The sequence below is a fragment of the Ambystoma mexicanum genome, chromosome 6p, assembly GCF_040938575.1.
Source record: "Ambystoma mexicanum isolate Mex_15411 chromosome 6p, UKY_AmexF1_1, whole genome shotgun sequence".
Lineage (NCBI taxonomy): Eukaryota > Metazoa > Chordata > Amphibia > Caudata > Ambystomatidae > Ambystoma > Ambystoma mexicanum.
Genome location: NC_090935.1, coordinates 1,253,577,055 through 1,253,598,002, shown reverse-complemented (window position 1 = coordinate 1,253,598,002; position 20,948 = coordinate 1,253,577,055). Strand labels below are relative to the sequence as shown.

The window sequence follows — 20,948 nt, the reverse complement described above, 5'->3', positions numbered from 1 at the left end:
TTGTGCAGATTGGAAAACATATCTGCATTCAAGCCTTCCAGTGCCGTCTGGTCTCCTGCTGTTGACAAATGCAGACAAAGGACACAAATCACTGGGTTATGCTCAGCCCAACATATCAGAGCTGTGCATTTTCAGGGATAGTCTAGAATCGCATATCACACATCCACAAACTATCCGTCGACACATCTGTGGTCTAATCACAGATGCGTCGACAGATAGTTTATGTAAATTTAGTTGGTTATATAAATACAAGGGCCAACCCACCGAGGGGCTCGCTTCCCATCGCCGGCCCCCCACCCCACCTGAGACTGCTGCACGTTGAACTCAGTGGCTTGGTCGTCTTGTACGGCTACTCCACCAAGGGCTTGCCTCGCGTGTTTATATGTTTTCTAAAATAAATAAATAAACTCACTGACGATAAAGTAGTGTGTAAAGAGTTTAGCAGACCCCCTTGCCATAGCAATATCAGTAGAGGGAGAAGTTTTTGACTGTTACATTTGTAGTACACAAACAGTATAAAGCTTTAACAGCATTCTATGCAAAGAAAGACTTTTCTTCAGAAAGGATGCAACATGACAGTGGTAGGAAATCCCAATATATTATTTTGCCCTGATTCGTGAAACCATACTGCAGATGTAAATCTCACATTACAAATGTGTGTGAAGAAATGTAAATACCAATGTCTAGTACTGTGCCCCATTAGATCCTGGTTACTGTTGTCTGGTCTCAACCAGGCCCGTATACCACACTGTTGTCAATGCCGCCCCTTATGTGGGAGATACCCTTGTTAAAAAGAATGTTCTTCATAGAGCACTCTACTCCTTGAAGCTAGGTCTGCTCTGTATTAAATATCTTAATAAAATGTGTTTAGCTCTCACTCACTTCATATTTTTAAGTAAAAGTTGGGATTACAATTACCAATTGGACAACTGTACAATTGCTTAGATTAGGTCACATACTTTAGTACTTCTATTTTTAAAAAATAAGTAATCTAATGTTCTACAAAAAAGTGAGTAACCTTCTGTACCATTACATGTAAGCTGAGACTGAAACATGTAAAACCCTCTGTCCTGAGAAATATGGTATAGGAAATTCTTGCAACCACTTAACTGTTGGACCAGACCAGGTCTTCTCTGATTAGGCCAGACAAACATCCCTCAGTTACACCTGTGTCAGTGCCCAGAGTGCTGGCGGTCTTTGCATCGGCAATTTTATGTTTTTTATAATAAACCAGGGAAGAATCCCCTGTACCTCCCTCTTTCTTTGTTTCCTACTTCTGGTTTTTCAGACTTTTTTTTATAATTCAAAAACAATATTTAAACGTTAATTTCACACTGATGCAAAGACATATTGGTAATCTTGAACTGATGCAAGGACACATCACCGTCATGTTTCCTCCAGGCTATACCACTTCGTTTAAATATTGTATGGTAATCAGGACATTTTGTTATTTTTTTAGGCGGACGTGAATGGGCCCGAATTTAAGACCACATACAAAAATGTTGAACAACTAATAAAGGTATGGCTTGAAATGTTTTCTAAAAAAATCGGTCTTTATTCTTCTGGTCTAAAAATTGTTTGCATCGTCTGATTGATGCCCGTCTCTTTTTGCAGGTGAATTTTTCCTCTCTGGATATCCATCTACATACCGAAGCCCTTTTGTGCACCATGAACTTTTTAAACAACTTTGCTCCACAATCTGAAACTAAAACAGGGGTGGAGGAGCAGGTCCCAGAAATTGCGGAAGAGAAAAAAGAAGTTGTCCACAAGAAAATAATAAGTATGTTAATTCTTTATAGAATCATTCTGGTTTCAATTGTAAATGATTCTTAACATCAAATGTGTGCTGTATATTGCAATGTATTTCAATGTTCTTATCAGAATCACAGTAGTAAAAAAATAAAGGCATTCGTGTCACAGAAGCATTTGATGAAAGCTTACCTGAAAAAACGTCATAAATCCAACTACAAATGCAGGTCATGTTTTCTCCTACCACTGCATTATTGGAAAAATAGGAGAGGGATTAGAAGATAGCTTGTAAGCCTTTATGCTTCATTATGAGACTGGAGGTATTAGCAGAGCAAATACCTCCTAAGCAAATTACAGTTACCACCTATGGTAATTGTGGCATCTGCCTAAATATGACTTTCTGTAGTCCCATTTTTAAAATGCCATTGGCTTCATTGAGGAATGGCAGTATACTATTTTTGGAAGCACTGATGGCACTTTTGGATTTAATGCTGCTACAAAAATTCAGGATTTTTTATTTTGTATTTATTGTGTATTGGTTTCTAAAACAAACCTTTCACAAAAGAATATTACAACACAGAAAATAATATAAAGAATACAAATCTTGCAATAAGAACAATTTTGAAGACGAAAAGGAAACAAAGAAACCTACATCCAAATGCCATATAAAAGGCCATCATCAAGTTACAGTATCAAAAATATTGTTTAAAAAGCAACTGTACTGTTTTTGGGTTTCAAACCTCACAAGTAAACAGACTTAAAAAACAGGAGAATGTTGGCACTTTGTTTCCAGTTACCCCCCAAGCTCGTAATAAGGCCCTTCCATGCAATAAAAGTATTGCATGGAAAATCTGCTTCCAAAAACTCGGACAACTTTGCTGCATTCTTCGCAAAATTAGACCGTAGATTAGAACAGAAGTAAACTTGTATCAATTACAAACTATATAAATGCAAAAAATATTATTGTACTTCACCATTTGCTTGAGCAACAAAAAGCAGGTGCAAAACATGCACATACTCTAGAATCAGATATTGCCCCACTGATAAAAATGGGAAAGAATCAGCATATGTTTATAATTTTCATGAACTAACACTGGAATCCTTTAAACTCAGCAATTCAATGTATGATGCTTACCATCGCCCCATAAGTCTCCATTTGCAAAATACCTTATTTATTTATTTTAAATTAAATGTGTTTCAGCCAAACATTTGACTTTTCACATAGTACAAAAACAATTATATATCCAGCGTCGCAATATTTACAAATAAAATAAAATGCACCTCTTCCGCCCAGTCCTCTGGAATAGTCTTTATACAATTCCAGCATCTTTAATAGTTTAATTAGTTCCATTGTTAAGAATGTTCCATGGCCTGAGGACAGTCGATGCCAGAAATTCATGCTCAATTTTAGAAGAGGAATAAAATCCCTACTGAGAAGGAATGGGTTTCAAAAAGCGAGAGCCTTATATACGATATGGAATGCACACCTAATGGCCAAGTCCAAAACAAACATAGAAGGAGCCTGGCTCCCTTTCTTCACCAAATATAGAAGTTAACCCGCCATTGAAGTGAAACCATGATGCATAGATTTATAATAATCCGTGTGGGTGATCTATGGTGTTTCAATTATGATGCATGAGGAGCAAGGTAGGGGATAGAAAAGGGAGAGTTCTGGGAATTTACAAGGGAAAGGGGTTATTTTTCTTTCTTAGGTTTGTGAATGTAACCTACTACTGTGGTTTTATAGATAAAACATGACATAACACATGTTTTAAAAGAAAAAAACAATGTGTGCAGATCAGGTAGTCTCTTTACAAGTGTCACCAGGGCACTGCTTGTGGTGTTCCGCTTCTAAGCACATTAGACCGTCTTTGTCCCCTACTGGCATCCTAGTGCCCCATTGACCACATTTCTTCCACCACTGGGGTATCTGGCATCCCTTCTCCTTAACGTGTTTCCTTCTGCACTCCTGCAGTACCATAGTGTTCTTTTTTTTTGGTGAAAATTACAGTTTATTCAAATTTTATGACATAGACAAGAGCAGCACACGGAATAGACATTTGCAATAGTACACTTATCGTGACCCTAGTGAGCCATTCTCTCCCTTCCTCCCCCAAAACCCACCACCCTTTCCCCTCTTCCAGCACATAGCACCTGAAACATCATATAACATCCTATAACAGTTAGAGGCAGCAGGGGCGTGGTTTAGCAGCCATGAGCTAGGACGTCTTCTTTGCAGGCTCCTGCAGATCCATCTACGATCCGGCACCTTATGAAGAAAGAAATGTTGCTTGAGCCACTGGAACAGCAAATACGGCTGTGGGAACCCGTTAGGCACAGTTTGACAGACACTGACAAGAAAATGGCAGCCGGCTTCGGGATGAGAACAATGGGTGAAGCTTCGGCGCACAGCCCCGGCCAGGTAAGGGCCGGGCAGAGGAGCGCAAGCAGCGCCCATACAAAGGCTGCTGAAATGTTAGGGCAGAGGCGCCCGAGGAGGCATTGGAAGCCTCCAGTTACATTTGGTGCAGGCGGTCAGACTTGCGACCGTGAATCGTGCATCGGATCAAGGATGGAAGCAGAATGATCCGTGGGAAACAGATACAATGCACCAGGAAGACAGCCTAAGGATAAAGAACAACACAGGTCCCCAGCATGAGAGATGGCGCTCTGAGAGGCCACTCAAGTCTATGGCACATGGATCGAAGGCAAAACAAGGGAATAAACACAGCAGACCGAGGAGAGATAAACTCTACCTCCTGCATAGCTGGATGGCATGACTGGGAAGGCCAACCCACTAGCAATGAGACCCTGCGAGATGCAAGCATGGCCACCTGCACTGGTGGAAATTGGGCCGCGCCTGAACCCTCTTTGCACACAACAGAGCTAGAAACTACACAGAGTTGAATCTGGGAACATAACCCATAACTAGGAAACACTGCAAAAACAGGCACCACTGCAGGCAGAGCAGAACATTATTGGACCAGTTACCCACGCTAAGAACATAGGAGAGAGGAGGTTTAAGTGCGATAACCTTCCCCCTCACGAACTGTCTGGAGAAAGAGAATTGTAGAAAGGGACGGGCACGGGTTCCAACGAGGCAGCTGTGACCCCCACAACATCGAGACAAGGGTCCGACCACACCGCTTAACCCAGCTGCACTGCTGCTGGATAGGGCTCCAAGCAGTACAGTGCACCGCAGAACCTGTGAGAAACAGTCACCACGGTCAGCACACTGCAAGACTGACCAGAGGGAAACCACGGCCCCATCGGGGAAGAGGAAGCCTACACTCAGCGAAGAACACTGTGACCTCAGGCAGCATAGTGGCAGACCCCTGACAAAATCTAATATTGGGCACAGGAAGAACATACCCGGGCCTCAACTGCCTTGGACTGTAACGCTGGGATATATGACAATGGCAGCCAAACCACCAAAGACGAAGGGGAAGCAAGCCACAATGGAGGACTTCGCAAAGACACCATAAACTACGGAGGGGGCCAAGAACAAAGAGAGGAATGCACAGGGAGATGCATCTCCAGCATGTGGCGACCAGCAAATCCTATAGGCCATAGCAGACCTGAAACTGACATGGGAAACGAAACTGGAGTCTTCCATGACCACACTCCAGGAATCATTGGAGGCTAAAATCCACGCAGTACAGGTGGACGTCAACCTATTGAGACAGGACGTAAGATCAATAGCGGAAAGGAAAAGTGAATTAGAGAAAGATGTGAAATCAAACACAGCTGCCAGCGCAACGCATACATCGGAGATCCACGCACTGAGACAACAAGTAAGCAATTTGTAAAGCAGAGCGGAGGAAGCTGAAGGGCGCGCACGAAGGAACATATACGCATAGTGGGACTCCCGGAGGGACAGGAAGGATCGAACCCCACAGAGTATATTGAGTCTATGCTGCTACAAGAGATAGAGGGGGGGGACACTCACTCAAGGATTTGCAGTTGGGAGAGTGCACAGGGCGCTGACAAGGAGACCCCCCCTCTCCTCCCCCGGGAGCTCCACCGAGACCAATTATCGCTAAGATATTAAATTATCGAGATAGGTAAAGGATCCTGGAACACTTCTGCAAAGAAGGCACCATTCAAAGGGCATCTGTGTCTATCACTGCATACCCAGACTATACACTCCAGATGCAAAGGAGACAACAACGTTTTGGAACAGTTAAAAGGAGATTGCACGAAGCCATCTACAAATACATGTTAATGTACCCTGCTAAACTAAAGGCGTTTCACATGAATCGAGCAATTTTTTTTGAGGCTCCGGAGGATCCGACAGAATAGCTAGACATACAAAATTGCCCAGAGGGAGCAGAGAAACAGAAGGACAGCGGCACAGAGTAACGAGAAAATGCCTCCAGATGCGATGGTGCCGTATAAACTGTGACAATGGGACTTGATTATAGATATGGGAGGATAGACAATGATGTGCAAAGCTGATGAGGCATGAAAGCGGGAGGGAAAGAGAAGCCAAACTCATACCCCAATAGATAGGTTAGTTGGGTTGCTGGTAGTGCAGTAACCTCCTGCTGGGCTCCTAGCACCGGCTTGCCAGGATGGGACCAAATGTGGGATTGCCTGAGATCCAGGGATGAGCGGAGCAACAGTTGGGGACGGGAGGGGAGGCGGGAGGGAGGGGAGTTTGTAGTGGTAGGGAAACAAGCTTATGCCCACGTGCTACGCCGCGCGATATGAATGACAAGGAGGGATAGAGGTGGGACAGGGTACGGTTGACAATGGGAGACCTTAAGATAGTGACTTGGAATGTCAGAGGGCTTAACAGCTATTTAAAGAGAAACGAGATAATGATGTACTTGAGGAGGCAGAAAATACATTGCTCTACTACAGAAAACCCACCTTACGAAAGACAAACGAGAGGTAATACGGGGAAAATGGAAGGGCACCACTATCGGGACAACATACTCCGCATATGCCAGGGGAGTAATCACCTGGATTGCTCCGCATGAACCCTTTCAGCTGGTACGGACCACAGAGGACCCGGATGGCAGGATGGTGGTTATAAAGGGACTGATTGAAAACAAAGAGGTGTGTATAATGAACACACATGCCCCCAAACAAAATACTGTGGCCTATTTCAAGACATTGTATGGCAAAGTCAGCCCGTACTTGGGAGGGATAGTTATATGGGGGAGTGACTTTAATTGCACGCTAGACCCGGGGATGGACAGATCGGATGGGAAACAAAGCAAACCCACCCCGGCTGCCAAAACTTTGAAGAACCTAACAGATGAATTTCAGCTAGACGATATCTGGAGGTTGCGCCTCCCACAAGATAGACATTATTCACTCTATGCGGCTCCACAAAACTTGCACACTAGACTGGACTACATGTTCGTCTCCACAGAGATAACTGGTGAGATTGAGCTGGCGGAATATAAAGCGAGGGTCCTCTCGGACCATTCCTCACTGATGCTAACATGGCAATACTTACCCCCCAGAGTGAGGATCCCCACATGGTGATTCAGAGCTGAAGCGTTAAAAGATGCATTGTTTAGGGAGGACCTGAGAGAGGATATTCTAGAATATTTTGAAAAAAACACTGGTAGTGTAGATTCGGCAGGCACTCTGGGGGAGGCATTTAAGGTAGTGGTGAGAGGAGTGGCCATATAAAAATCCAAAGGGTTCCAAGGCGAAACAATCCGAGAACTACGGGGAGCAGAGAGGGAACTAGAGGCAATTATGAACAAGGTAGAGAGCTCCTCAGAGATGGCCGAAACCATAAGTACGCTACAGCGGGAGTGCGAGGGACACTGGGAGAGGCTAAGTAACCTGAATTATAAGAAATATACCGAAAGGCAACATGCGTGCAGAGACAAACCTGGGAGATTGTTGGCATGGTTGTACAAAAAGGAAGCACCTAGACAAACCATCAGGGCAATAAAGGGGAAGAACAGCTAGATATTAGACACCCAAGAAGGAGTGAACACAAGGTGTCTTGAGTTTTACCAACAATTGTATGGCGACACAGCAGGAGGGGAATGGAGCGAGATCATGGAAACACTGGAGGACATAGGTTTGCCAAAGTTGAGCGCAGAAGAGAGAGAAAACCTAGATGCCCCGATCACGTTGGATGAACTTGAAGCGGTAGTTAGGCAACTACCTACTGGAAGGCCCCAGGGGCTGACAGACTCCCTAACAAGTTTTATAAGACGTATGGGGAGGAGGTGCTCCCCCCCCCTCATTGCTAGAGATGCTAAACGAAGCATGGAAGAGAGGGAGGCTGCCAGAAACCCTCAGAGAGGCAATCATCACCCCGCTCCTTAAGCCCAACAAACCCAGCACGGACTGCGGGTCATACACACCACTATCCATGCTAAATCAAGATAGCAAGATTCTCACAGCGGCGCTAGCAAACAGACTGAGACAGGTTGTAGGCAAACTCATACACCCCGACCAGACAGGATACGTGCCGCATAGAAGCATATCAGACAATCTTGGGCGGCTACACCACGTCATAGAGCAATCAGAAGGAGATATACAAGACGTAGCAATTGCGTCACTAGATGCAGTGAAGGCCTTTGACTCTGTCAAATGGCCCTGGCGGATGGCGGCCCTGAAGGAATATGGAATAGGGCCTCGGTACCTAAAATGGGTTAAATTGCTGTATAGCTCTCCACTGGCCAGGGTTAAGACGGGAGCATATATCTTGGACAAATGGCAGCTCAGCAGAGGCACCAGACAAGGGTGCCCCTGGTCTCCGATCTTGTATATCCTCGCATTAGAACCTCTTGCAATATATTTGAGACAACAATATGAAACGGTGGGGATTTATACGAAGGGAGAACCCCATCTCATATCACTGTATGCCGATGACATACTGCTATATCTGAGATATCCTACAGTACATCCTAGAAGTAATGGAGCGATTAGCGTCGCTCTCTGGGATTGCAGTCAACCCCATGAAATCGAGCCTGTTCCCATTGGGTAGATAGAGAAAGACCCCACAGGAGAATTTACCAGTACTTCACCCTCGGAGACTAGGTCCTTTAGATACCTGGGGGTTGATATTTATCACATAGTGGAGGACGAACATGCATATAATGCGGAGAGGGTAATAACACACATGGTAGCGCTGTCCAGGTTATTACATTTTTCCGTGAACATCCCTTATGCGATACCCAAGCGCTTCTTCAGCAAATTACAAAGCCTATGCAGAGGTTTTATATGGCACAACACCAGGAACAGGATAGCCTTATGGAAATTGCAAAATACATATGATAAAGCCGGCATAAAACTACCCAACTTTGAGATCTAACATATGGCCAGCCAACTACAGTATGTGCCGAAATGGCTGACAGAAGACCCTGCAGCTGAATCCAGACTGTTAAAAGCCGAATTGACCCCGTTTTTCCTGAAAGAGATGATATGGGTGCCCAAATCAGAAATAAGAGAGCGACCTAGGCTTTTGAAATTAGGATGGGAGATATGGCGCATATCTTGCCGAGCTATAGATAACCCGACCCCATGTTCCCCGCAGACGCCACTAGTGGCATTGCGCGGTGTAGATGAGCAATTAAGGAAGACGATCCGTAAGCACTGGGAACCGGTGGGCATAGCCACATTGGGAGACCTATGGAAAGAAGGGAAAGTAACTAAATTTGAGGAGATAGCTGAAGAAACTGGTCTACACCCAGGGCAATATATCACTTATACCAGAATGGTGCAGAAGGTGAAGGAAACATGGCCAGAAGAGATTCTGACTAAACAGCCTGATGAAGTTGTAGAGACTACTATGATGTCTCGGAAGGCGGACCCGAAGTCTCTCGAATCTATGAACTTCTAATGTCTAGGGTGGGCATGGAAGTGACACAGCTGAGACAAGACTGGGAAGATGAAGTGGGGGAGCCCATGCAAGACAGGTTATGGGAAAGAGCCCAAAGATATCATAAAAAAGTATCTAGGAATGCGAGGCTGCAACAAATTCAACTATATATAACTCATAGGGCATATATGACCCCCACAGAAGATTGCCAGATTTAAGAACGCAGGAACACTGGTATGCCCTAAATGTGGGAAGGTGAACGCGGGGATGGTACATATGTTCTGGACATGCCCAGGGATTAGTAAATTCTGGAGTGAAATCATGAACCGACTAGTCAAAAAGGAAATTAAGTTTGATGTGGAATCAGTATGGAATCAGTATGGGCCTGTATGATGGGGGGGGGGGGCTTTGTAAGACCTCACAACTTGGGACATGTGAGTAAACTGAAAGACCTGGCTTACATACTGGCTAAGCGCAGAATCGCCATGGGCTGGAAGGCAATCCACAGACCTAGATTAGAGGTATGGTGGCACGACTTGCGGAAATGGGCAGAAGCCGAAACAGTGGCATGGTATGAGGCAGCTAGCAAGGGAGGTGAGGATGAAACAGAAACATTAATGGCCTGGAGACACCAGGTAGCTACTCTGCAGGGGTCCACCCAAGGCTGCCCAAACAATTAGAACTCCTCTACAAATACAGATGAGGAAATGCCCTCAGCAGATACTGAAGCTGGAAAAGCGGGTGAATAAGCTTGAGTTGGAGGGTAAGTGGAAAACAGTGATCACCTGCAACTTTGTGTGTGATGCTGGGTAACTGAGACATGCACTGTTAAATTTGTTTTTGTTGGTTGTTGTTTGGAATAAAAGTAAAAATTGTTTTTAAAAAAAAAACAGTTAGAGGCAGCAACCCCTCCCTCCATTTCCCACGTGTGTTCCCTCTGTAGTTCTGGTTAACTGCTATATTGAGCAGAAAAAGGGAGCCACATCTCTCTGATCTTCACCCTGGACTCATTAAGGATATGTGTCATATACTCTATTTCAAAAATCTCCCTGACTTTCTGTAGCCATTGATATGATATGTGGCATTTATAATGTGCCTATACACAAGTGTTTTTAGGTGCAACAAGACAAGGAGTGGGAAACAAAATAATAACAATCTTACTAAGCCTTGTGTCAACCAGATCATGCAAGTGCGGGGGAAGAGAGAAGGGGAGACGTGCCAGAGGGGAGGGGAAGGAGGAAGTGCAGTTAATTCACAAGTGCAGCCAGCGGGTGGCTCATAAGTGCAGAGAGAAGGGACTGTAGGGTTGCAGCTACCAACCCTTAAGTGCTGGGGAGTCCGAGGCAGTGCGAGGGCAACTGGACATGCAGGAACCTGGGCCCGAGTTCAGAGGGTGACCAGTGCGCAGAGCAGTGAGGTGCATCAGCAAGGAAGAGTGAAAGCGGAAGTAAAAAGGAAGGTCTTGAGTTGCTTCCAGAACTGGAGTTGGTTTTGCTCAAGTTAGAGAGAGACTAGGAGGCTGTTCCAGAGGGAGGCCCCGGCTGAGGAGATAGCTCTGTACCCAACTCTTTGCTTGGAGAAGCGTCTGACCCACAAAGACTTGGAGGTGGTTGAGCGGAGACCTTGCGAAGGAAGATGTTTTGGAAGAGAACGTTGGAGGTAGAGCGGCCCCAGGCCCCAGAACGCCTTGTTGATGAGGCAGATGGTCTTGAAGTTGATCCTTTGCAGCTCTAGGGAGTCAGTGAAGAGTTTTCAGAGCTGGAGAGATATGATCCCTGGGCTTGAGGCCATGGACAAGTCTTGCAGTCCTGTTCTGGATAAGTTGTAAAGGTCAAAGAGTAGAGGCAGTAAGATTTAGAAAGAGGCTGTTGCAATAGTCCAGCCTAGAGAGGACCAGAGCTCCTGGGCGAAAGTGAGAAAAGGAAGAATACCTCTGGGGAAGTGCAGCTGATAGTTTGACTTCTTAGAGACCCCAGAGATTTGAGGAGTGAAGGAGAGGGTGGACTCGAAGATGACACCAAGGTTCTTGTCCTCACAGGATGGAGCAGGGAAGGGGCCCACGGTTGGTGGTGAGAGAGAGAGAGCCAGAGAGCCAGAGAGCCAGAGAGAGAGAGAGAGAGAGAGAGAGAGAGAAAAAAAAAAGAGGGAGCGGGTGTCCCAATGAGGAGGATCCTAGTCTTACTGCCATTTAGACAGAGATCATTGGCGACAAACCATTCCTGTATTGTGGTCAGTCTGGTATGAGAGAAGATGCAGAGGGGGCTGAGGGGAGCCTGAAAGAGAGCTGAGTGTCACCCACTTAACATTGAAAACTGAAGCAGAAAGTAACGATGCCGTGGGCAAGACGTGACAGGTAGTGGTTGAAGAGCCAAGGAGAGAGGTTAGACCCCTGGGGAACACCACAAGTAGACAGAGAGATATAGAAGGGGGGAAAGACCCAAGTTGGACCTGAGAGGGTTGGTTGTTGAAAAACGAGGTCAACCAGGCCAGGGCCAGATCAGTTATACCGAGGTTGTCGCAGAGACGATTGAGCAGGATGGCATGGTTGACCATGTCAAATGCAGAGGATAGATCGAGGAGAATGAGGACAGAAGGGAGATTAGAGTCATGATTGGAGAGCACGTCTTCATGGGTGTTCCTGTGAGAGCAGTTTCCGTGCTTCTTGCAGCTCTGAAGCCAGACTGGTGGTCATGGAGGCAACCAAAAGATTCAGTATGTAGATTAAGCTAGGAGATGACCAGCCTTTCCAAGAGTTTGCTCAGGGAAGGAGTGATGGAGCTCGGGTGATAGTCGGAGAGGAAGGATCGGCCCAGGGCTTCTTTAGATGGAGGTGCACAAGAGTGCTTAAGAGGAAAGTTCCTTTGACAAAGGGGTGATTGCAGAAGTTGGCCAAGGCTGGCGCAAGGGTGTCGATATGGTCCTTAATTGTTCTGGATGAGCAGGGGATAACCTGCTTTGACGAGACTTTCATAGATCGGTCTTCTCTAGAAGCATAGTCGGGGTTGAACAGGACAAAGGAGGAGGAGAGACGGCTTCAGACGGGCCAGGAGTGTTAGAGGAGGAGGTAGAGGAAGAGAGGGTGGACAGGATGTCCTTAATTTTAGTAGTGAAATGAGAGGCCAAGGCCATGCAGAGGGCCTGGGAGGGAACAGGAGAGGTAGAGACTGCAGCAGGATTGGCCAGCTCCTTATAGATTTTGAAAAGTTCAGCCGAGTTGTTAGATGCTGCAGAGATGCGGGCTTGGATGTAGGATCTCTTCTTAGAGAGGACAGAGAGTCTGTACTGCCTTTGGAACAGGTGGCAGGCCACTTTGTCAGGGGGTGCGCCCGATGCCCTCCACTGCCCTACACTTGCGTTTAATGGCGGCGAGGTCGGAATCGTACCAAGAGTTGCACTTGGATATGGGCTTCAAGCGGATCCTCATGACTGGGGCAAGGACATCCAGAGTGTTAGAGCTAGAGAGATGAAGGTTACAGAGGGCTGTGTCAGGGTTTGAGTCAACCAAAGGTGCAAGAGGAGGAGAGAAAGTAGCAGCAAAGCCATTCCTTCTCCGTGGGGGTTCTGTCCCGTTTCCAAAATTACACTACACAATACCTAGCTGCCACAAACATGGTATGGGTCATGTGGTTCCCTTGATCTTCAGCTTCCATCTCATCCCACACCCCAAATAACAGCCCCAAAGCGACAATTTCCTTGAAATCGCATCCAACCCCTTACACCATGAGAGGACCACCCCCAATAAGTTTGTATATGAGTACATTCCCACCATATATGGTAGTAGTCTGCACCGGGACGTCGGCTCCTTCCAGCAGTGTGAGTAAACTCCTGGATACATCCTGGCCAAGAGAGCAGGGGTGGGGGTGTGCCAACGGTGTAAGATCTTAATCGCCTGCATCCTATATTGGAGGGAGACCGTAGAGTCCGTGTCCCATCTACACATCGTGAGCCATAAATCGTCCGGTATTTCCCAATGGAGGTCATTGGCCCACCTTTCCCTAGCCAATAAACCCTGCGGTGCCTCTGCCCTTAACAGTGTCTTATGCAGGCTTGCTATACAGCCCTTTGTGTCTCTGCCCTGCAAGAGTAACGACTCGAAGGCTGTGAGATGTCATAGCAGATTATACCCCCATCTTGTGTCATGGAGAGCACCCGTCAGCTGCAGATAGCGAAAAGGGGGATAGTCGACCTATGTGGAGACAGTCTTCCAGTGTGCCCATAGATGGGAACTCTCCCTTCTCCCACATCTGTCCTGCTCTACTGAGGCCCACCTTGTACCATTCCTGGAACTGTAAGGGTTCTGCTATCAGGTTCCTCAATAGGGGCCCAGATACAGCTCCAGACTGTCCACAACACCGCTAGTAAGGGGTGCTCCAGGACCCTATGCGGTATCCCCTCGGTGGTACCCACAGCCATTCACCCTTTGAGACCTGGGTCAGGATCAAATTGTCCATAGTCACCCACTGTTTCTCCGAATGTGGCTCTAGATGCTCAATGAGTTAGCATAGCTGGGGCACCTTACAGTAAGCCGCTAAGTCTGCAAGTCCTACCCCCCCCCCTCCTTAATCTTTTGTGGGTCTCTTTCCCCGCCCACAGAAACTTCAGAAGCCTATGTTTAACCACCTCTAAAAAGCTGTGTGAACCACAACAGGGAGCATCTGGAACAGAAATACAAATTTGAGGAGGACTTCCATCATAATACAGTTGAGTCTGGAAATACAGGACAGGTTAAGCCTGGCCACCTTTCTAGGTCCACTTTGATTTTTTCCCGTAGGGGAACAAAGTTTTTACTGTACAAGCTACCAAGGTCCCTCGGGATTTCCACCCCTATGTAGTGGAACTCCTCGCCCCTTACGCTAAAACTGAGTTCTCTCATGTATTCTCCAATCTGATACCTTCCCAGTCTTACAGGGTGGGCCACCAACTTATTGAGATTTACCTTGAACCTGGTTAATTGCCCATATACCTCTAGTCTAGCTAATTATTTTGGGAGGGATAACCGAGGTAGAGTTATATATAGTAGGGCATCATCCGCAAAGAGGCTGAGTTTGTAATCCCTAACCCGAACCCCTTGGATTTGACTGTCCGCCCTGATGTCTATTGTCCATGGTTCCATTACTAGAGCGTACAGGAGAGACGACTGGGTAGCCCTGCCGAGTTCCCCTTCCAAGCCCGAAGGGTCTCGATTCCTCCCCGTTTACTACTACTACTTTCACCCTAAGTCTCGAGTACAAGGCCGCTACCCAGCTTACCCTCTTCCCCCCCATACTCGCTGCTAACAGGACCCCCTGCAGAAATGACCAACTAACGCTGTGAAAAGCCTTTTAGGTATCAAGAGATAGTATTAGTCCTTGTTCTCTAACTCCGGGCAAGTGTAGCACATGAAGGGTTTTTCGAAGATTATCATTCCCCTGCCCATTCCTAATAAAGCCTATCTGATCGGGGTGCATCAGCTTTGGGAGGTATCTTTCCAGCCTCGTTGCCAATACCCGTTCAAAGAGCTTGTCATCAACATTAAGGAGGGAGATGAGCCTGTATGCCTGACCGGTTTCGGTATCGCTACTATCCTTGCTTCAAGGAAGGGGTGGGGCTGCACCAATGTCACTGATGGCATTAAAGACCGTTGCCAGCGTGCCTGCCAGCAGTTCTTGAAATTGTTTGTAAAAATCTGCGGTGTATCCGTCCTCCTCAGGGGCTTTCCTGGCCTTCAGCTTCCCTATGGGGATTGCGACCTCCTCGGCCATAACGTTGGCTTCCTGGACCGCAATGGCCTCTGTATTGAGTTTCAGAATTGCCGAGCCCTCCAGGTATGTCCTAACTGCTTCTTCCCCTGTTTCCGGAGCCTTTCTATACAGTGCCTCATAGTAGTCTGCGAAGCATCTGGGGATCCCTTCATGTGGCCCGACCAGTGCCCTATCTGTGCCCCTACCCCTCTCAACCCTGCCTGTCTCTTCTGCTGCCCCCGGACCCTGTTAGCCAGCAGTCACCCCACCCAATCCCCCTTTTCTTAGTACCATTGTTTAGTTTACCTAATTTCCGTGATTACCTCGCCTATTAATGTAGCATGTAGGGCATGCCTCTTATCCTGGATGTCTTGCAGCAGGGCTGTCCTGTCCCCGGTCCCCCATTAAGCTGTGCGCTGACACCTCGTATTTCCTCTCATAATCTCTTCTCAATGAGTCTCTCTCCTGCTTCCTCTGTGCCCCCTCCGCTATCAGAAGGCGCCGTATCGTGGCTTTGCCAGCGTTTCATACTAAATGGGGTGGACATCCCCTGTGTTATTGGCCTCAAAAAAGGAACAGATATAATTTCCCAGAAATTCTCTAAAATCTGGGTCCCTAAGCAGGACATCATTAATCCTCCATCCTGGGTTACACTCCTCCTAACGTTGATATGCCAAGATGCCATAACCATTTCGTGGTACGACCACGTAACTGTCTCTACCCTGGGGGAAGTGATATAATTCGTCTGTTCCCTCAGGTCCGGTAGGAGATCTATCCTAGTGTAGATAGAGTGGGGGGGGGGGGGAAGAACGTGTAGCCACCTGCTTGGGAGTGAGAAGCCCTCTAGACGTCCACCCAAAAGTGGTCCTCCAGAAGGGCAGCAAAGTCCCCATTCTCTTTCCTCATTTGCTTCGTCGCTCCCCCTCTCCTTGACCACCAATCCAACTTTGGGTCGGCCACTCTGTTAACGTCCCCCACGTCCTCCCGCTAGCATGTGCCCCCCCTCCATTCCTCTAATGCCACAAATATCCTTCTCAAGAAGGGGAGCTGACCTATGTTTGGTGCATATACCGTGGTCAGGGTAAACGCAACTCCATCCAACTGACCCTTGAGCACCAGGAATCTTTCCCCTAAATCCCCTCTTAACCTGGATCCCTTTCATGTGGAAGGAGATGGCCAGCACTATTCCCACCCCTTTCTTTTTGTGGTCCCTATTAGAGGCCCAAAACATTTGCCCACTGCCCCCTTCTGTAACGGTTGTTCCATTCCCTGCTTAAAAAGCGTTTCCTGTAGAAACAAAATAGATGGTTGTAGGGACCGGAACATATTACATGTCAGTGATTGTTTATTTGGGGAGTGTGTCCCTTAAAGTTAAGGGTTGCTACCATCAGCTCAACCATCTCCCTTTCTGGGAAGTTTCCCTACACCCGGAACCTCTGCCCTATCCGGGGTCAACGCTGCCTCACCCCTATGTGTGCACCGGATCTCCCCTCCTCCCAGTTTACCCTCCCTAGACCACCACAACCCCAAGAAAAAAACCCAAACACTCAGAGCATATAGCCCAACTAAGTAGATGCACCTGGAAATCTCCAGGTCACCAGGGCATGTGGAGGACTGCGGTCGGCCTTGCCTCCTCTTCCCCGACGAGCGGGTGTGCCAGACAGGGCAGCCGGCTTACTCAATGTCCCACATGTCATGTTCTCCTCATCACAGTTAACTTTGGGGGCGGTGGTTGCCGCACCCTTGACTTTGTAGCGCCTCTCGAGCTACCCTGCTTCGTATGATCTTTAGGCTGGGAAAATGCACTCCTAAAACGTTCTCTCAGGTGGCACTGGCTTTCCCCTCTCTGGCTGCACTTCTTGACTCTGCAGTTCCTTAAGGAGCTAGTTTGCTTCCTCTCCCTTGTGCAGAACATGTTTCTCCCCTTTGAGTTCAAACGCCAGGGCAAAGGGAAAACGTCAGCGACACCTCACCCCCTTTTCTTGGAGCCACTTTGTCAGGGCTCTACATTTGCGGCGTTGATTCAGGGTGTAAACAGATAGATCTTGATAGTTTCTCATCTGGGCTCCTTGCCATTCTATTGTACCCATTTCTCCCGCCCTTTGGAGGATTTCTTCTTTGTCACTGTAGTAGTGGCATTTTGCCAATACTGAGCGCGGTCCCGCACCGAACCCAGCACCCCTGTGGTCCCTATCAAATTTGATTTCCCGCTCTGATGAGGCCCCAGAAGCTTGTCCAGCAGCTTCAACAGGGACTCCTCCAGGTCTGTGTCGTTTCTGTGTCTCTGCCATGGAGCCCCCAAATGCACACATTGTTCCTCTGTTCCCTGTTCTTGATATCATCCACCTTGCACCTCAACTCCCTGCATTCAAGCTCCTTTAGTCTCATCCCAACTTCTACATCGCCTATGTCTGCTGCCCACTGTGTGTGTGTTCTAGTGCTTTCACCCGACCCTCAACTTTTGTCATCCTTTCCGTGAGGGCTCCCATGGCGCCCTGGACCTCTACCCGAAATGCTCGCAACTCCGTGAGGACCGCATGAATGTCATGGTGTATACCTCCCAGGGTGCCCAGCTCTAGTCCAGTCCAGCCCTCGCTTCTCCCGCCATATTCTCCTCCTCTGTGAGGCCCTGCACTGAGCGCCTGCTTCACTAAGGCCTTCCCTTGGCAGGTGTGTAGGCCTTATTTACTCCTCCAGGTGTTAGCCCTTCTTGAGCAGAGTATTTCCCAGATTCTCCCCTTAGCGTGTTGCTCCTCACCTCTTGTGGGCCCCCTCTGGGCCTGTGTGTTTCTCTGTGGCTTCCAGGTCGCTTCCACCCAGGCCACCAGCTGCCCGGGCCCCTTCTCCAGCTCCCTCACCTATGGCCACTTCGGGCCTAGGCCCACCACCAGGCCCAGGCCTTTATATCTTGTTGCACTTTCCTGGCCCCTGCGGTGTTGTTGTCTGGTGGGGGGGCTCCAATTCCAACTTCACCCAGCCCCCCCTCCAAAGCCCCCTATGTAGTGTCCTTCCACTGGTTAATGGTGCCTGGTCCCCTCCTCAGGTATGTCTATGCTGGGAGGGGGCCAGGGGGCGAACCGCCTCCCGGGCCATGCAGCTCACCACAGTTCGCTGGTCTGTATCTCCGTGTGCCGGGGTCTGGTCTGCAGGTCTATCTGGTGCTCAGTCTGTACGCTGGCGTTAGCCCCACTGGTGTAGGCATAGAGGCGACCTGGCCTTCAACGCCTCTAATCCGCCAAGGGTTTTGGAGCCGGGGGCTCAGCTCAGCAATGTCACCTCAGATCGGGGCTCAACGCATTCCTCCTGCAGCGCTGTGTCAGGGGGAGGGGCTCCTGCTCCACCGGGCCTATTCCCTCGCTGCGTCTGCATCTGTTAGCACACTGTGCCAGTTCACCCTTTCAGCTCACTCTGAGCGGGTGGGGCGAATCGCCCCCCGATTGGTTCTTCCTCACCTTGCGCCTGCCGTGTTCCGAGGAACGTGCAGCGGGTCTCTCTGCTGCTTTGTGTATGTGCCTGTTGCCGGCTCACTGTCACGGACCGGGATGCGACCCGCTTCACAACTCACCAGCTCCGCTCAAGGTCCTGGAGTCGGGGGCTCGGCTTCACAATAGTTAGCACCTCCTCCAGTTGCACACCCGCTGTTCGTCTGGTCGTTGTAATACCATATAGCAAGGCCAAGTGCGGAGCGCCACTCTCACACAGCCATCTTCTTCTGGCCCTCTGTTGGTCTCCCATGATGTTCTTTTAGTATCATATGAGGGTAGAGTCAAAACTATTCTACGCATAGAATGATAGATCATTTAACATGTGTTTTGTCCCTGGTTTTAGGTTTGAGGATTTGAAGATAGCCTACTGTGTTACGGAAAGGCTGCTGTTCGTCATGTGTGGCTGTTTCCTGAGTAAAATTTTCTTCAGCAGCCTTCCTTGCCCTGTGTCACAAAGGATCAACTAAACAGACAGAGTAATCAAACATGTTTAAACATTTTTTATTAAGAACAAAGTGTTGGGTGGGTTTAATTCCTAAATAATCTAAGATATTGTACATGATACTTGTAATATATGTATGATACTTGTCCTTTGAAGCAGCTTGCTTGCAACATACAGCATTAGAAGACACCTGGGATTCGTTAACCAACATAGGGTAAGTCGGACCTTTGGTAGTTTTAATCACTCGGAAAGGTCGTCCGGTAACACCCGTGGTCTTACAAGCTAGACTGGCATCATCAGTGTTAGCCGTGTTCTCATTAATGTGTATCAAACTGTCCATATCAGCCACATTTATGTCATCTTCCATAATCTGAGGAGAGTTTACATACTCTTCCCTTTCATTTACACTATTGTTCGCCTGCTGGGTAGTGATTGGTTTAATTAGCCATCCGTTAAGATCCCCTCTAGCTTGAGCCCTCTTCAGTTTTCCGTTTCTTCTTTCTCCCTTTTGTTTGTCACCGAGGATGAATATGTTAGTATCCTTCACCGTTACAGATGGTGCCCTTGAGTTAATCTTCTTTTTACCCCCTTCTTTTTGTTTTGGTCAGATTCACTCTTTTTAATCTTTTATGTTCTCTTCGTGTGGTGTATGTGTTTTGTTCCTCCTGAGTTCCCATGTCCAAGATGGATATAGTATGAAAGTATTGAAATGTCCTTCAATTTAGTAGACTCGAGTGCATCGTCATGAGGTTCCTCAGTCTGTTCCAACTAAGAGGCCTCCAATCGCCTATTGTTTATTATGAATTTTTCTTCGCCATTGTTCTTTACCACCTTACACAGGTCATCCACCCCGTTGGCCATCATTTGGGTCAAATTGTCCTCCAAGAACTGTATAACTTGTGTAGCACTCCTTTGTGAGTTTTGTTGCTAAATTAGAGCAATATTTCTTGTGCAAAATTAATAGATTCCTGAGTAACGGTTGCGCTAGAAGCAATCTTCGCCCCATCATTAGTTATTTGGTTAAGTGAATTGCCATCCACAAAAAGGTCAAGGGTACCAATGAGACTGGTGTTCAACTCTGTTTGTACCAGGACAGTGGAGTGGTAGTTCATTCAAAAGGTCAACTGGCAATTGTGTATCCGGGTTCACAGGCGTGATTTTATTAACCTCCGTATGGAGTGAATAACACACATTTAAGAGGAAGTTTATAACAATAGTGTATATTCTGGAACCTGAAGCCGCAAAATCCTGCTCCAACACCTACTGCAACACATCCAAACACACACCAGTGAAATCCAACACTCATCAAATGGAACCGACAACTCAGCTGGTTCCATTTGGTGAGTGTTGTATTTCGTTGGAGGGTGTTTGGATGTCCTGCAGTTGGTGTTGGAGCAGGATTTTGGGGTTTCATGTTTCCAGTGGGTAGTTAGCTGGTGTTGGTTTTGGTTCATTTTGGTATTCCCTTGACGGTTCATCTGTTGCATGCCGGTTCCAGTTTCCTGTCCCTGGAGCTTGTGCGTTTGTAGGTTGCTTTGTTGTGATGTTGGCTTTCCATCTAGGCATGCTGACTCCAGTTCTAAAGTTTCTTCAGTGCAGGGCGTGTTTAGGTTGTTGTTCAGGTTGTTCCGTTATTCCTTTTGCCGGGTTTTGATTGTGCTATCTGGGTCATGTCACTGCAGGGTTGTCGGGCGATCATTTTGTGTGTGATATTGACTTTTTACGATGTTGGTATTGGGTCGTGGTCTTGT

The 20,948-nt window shown here is 47.4% G+C and overlaps 1 protein-coding gene across 5 annotated transcripts in view; it reads left to right on the top strand.

Annotated features, from left to right (window-relative positions):
• VPS13A (vacuolar protein sorting 13 homolog A) overlaps nucleotides 1–20,948 on the top strand; it is a 2,994,934-nt gene that overhangs the window by 1,079,084 nt on the left and 1,894,902 nt on the right. For all 5 annotated transcript variants that reach the window (XR_011280366.1, XR_011280367.1, XM_069625905.1 and 2 more), the window contains exons 28-29: nucleotides 1,460–1,519; nucleotides 1,615–1,780. Coding sequence is in view for 3 of the 5 variants with exons in the window: in XM_069625905.1 (XP_069482006.1) it covers nucleotides 1,460–1,519; nucleotides 1,615–1,780 (226 nt within the window). In the remaining 2 variants the exon portion in view is untranslated. The remainder of the gene's footprint in view (nucleotides 1–1,459; nucleotides 1,520–1,614; nucleotides 1,781–20,948) is intronic.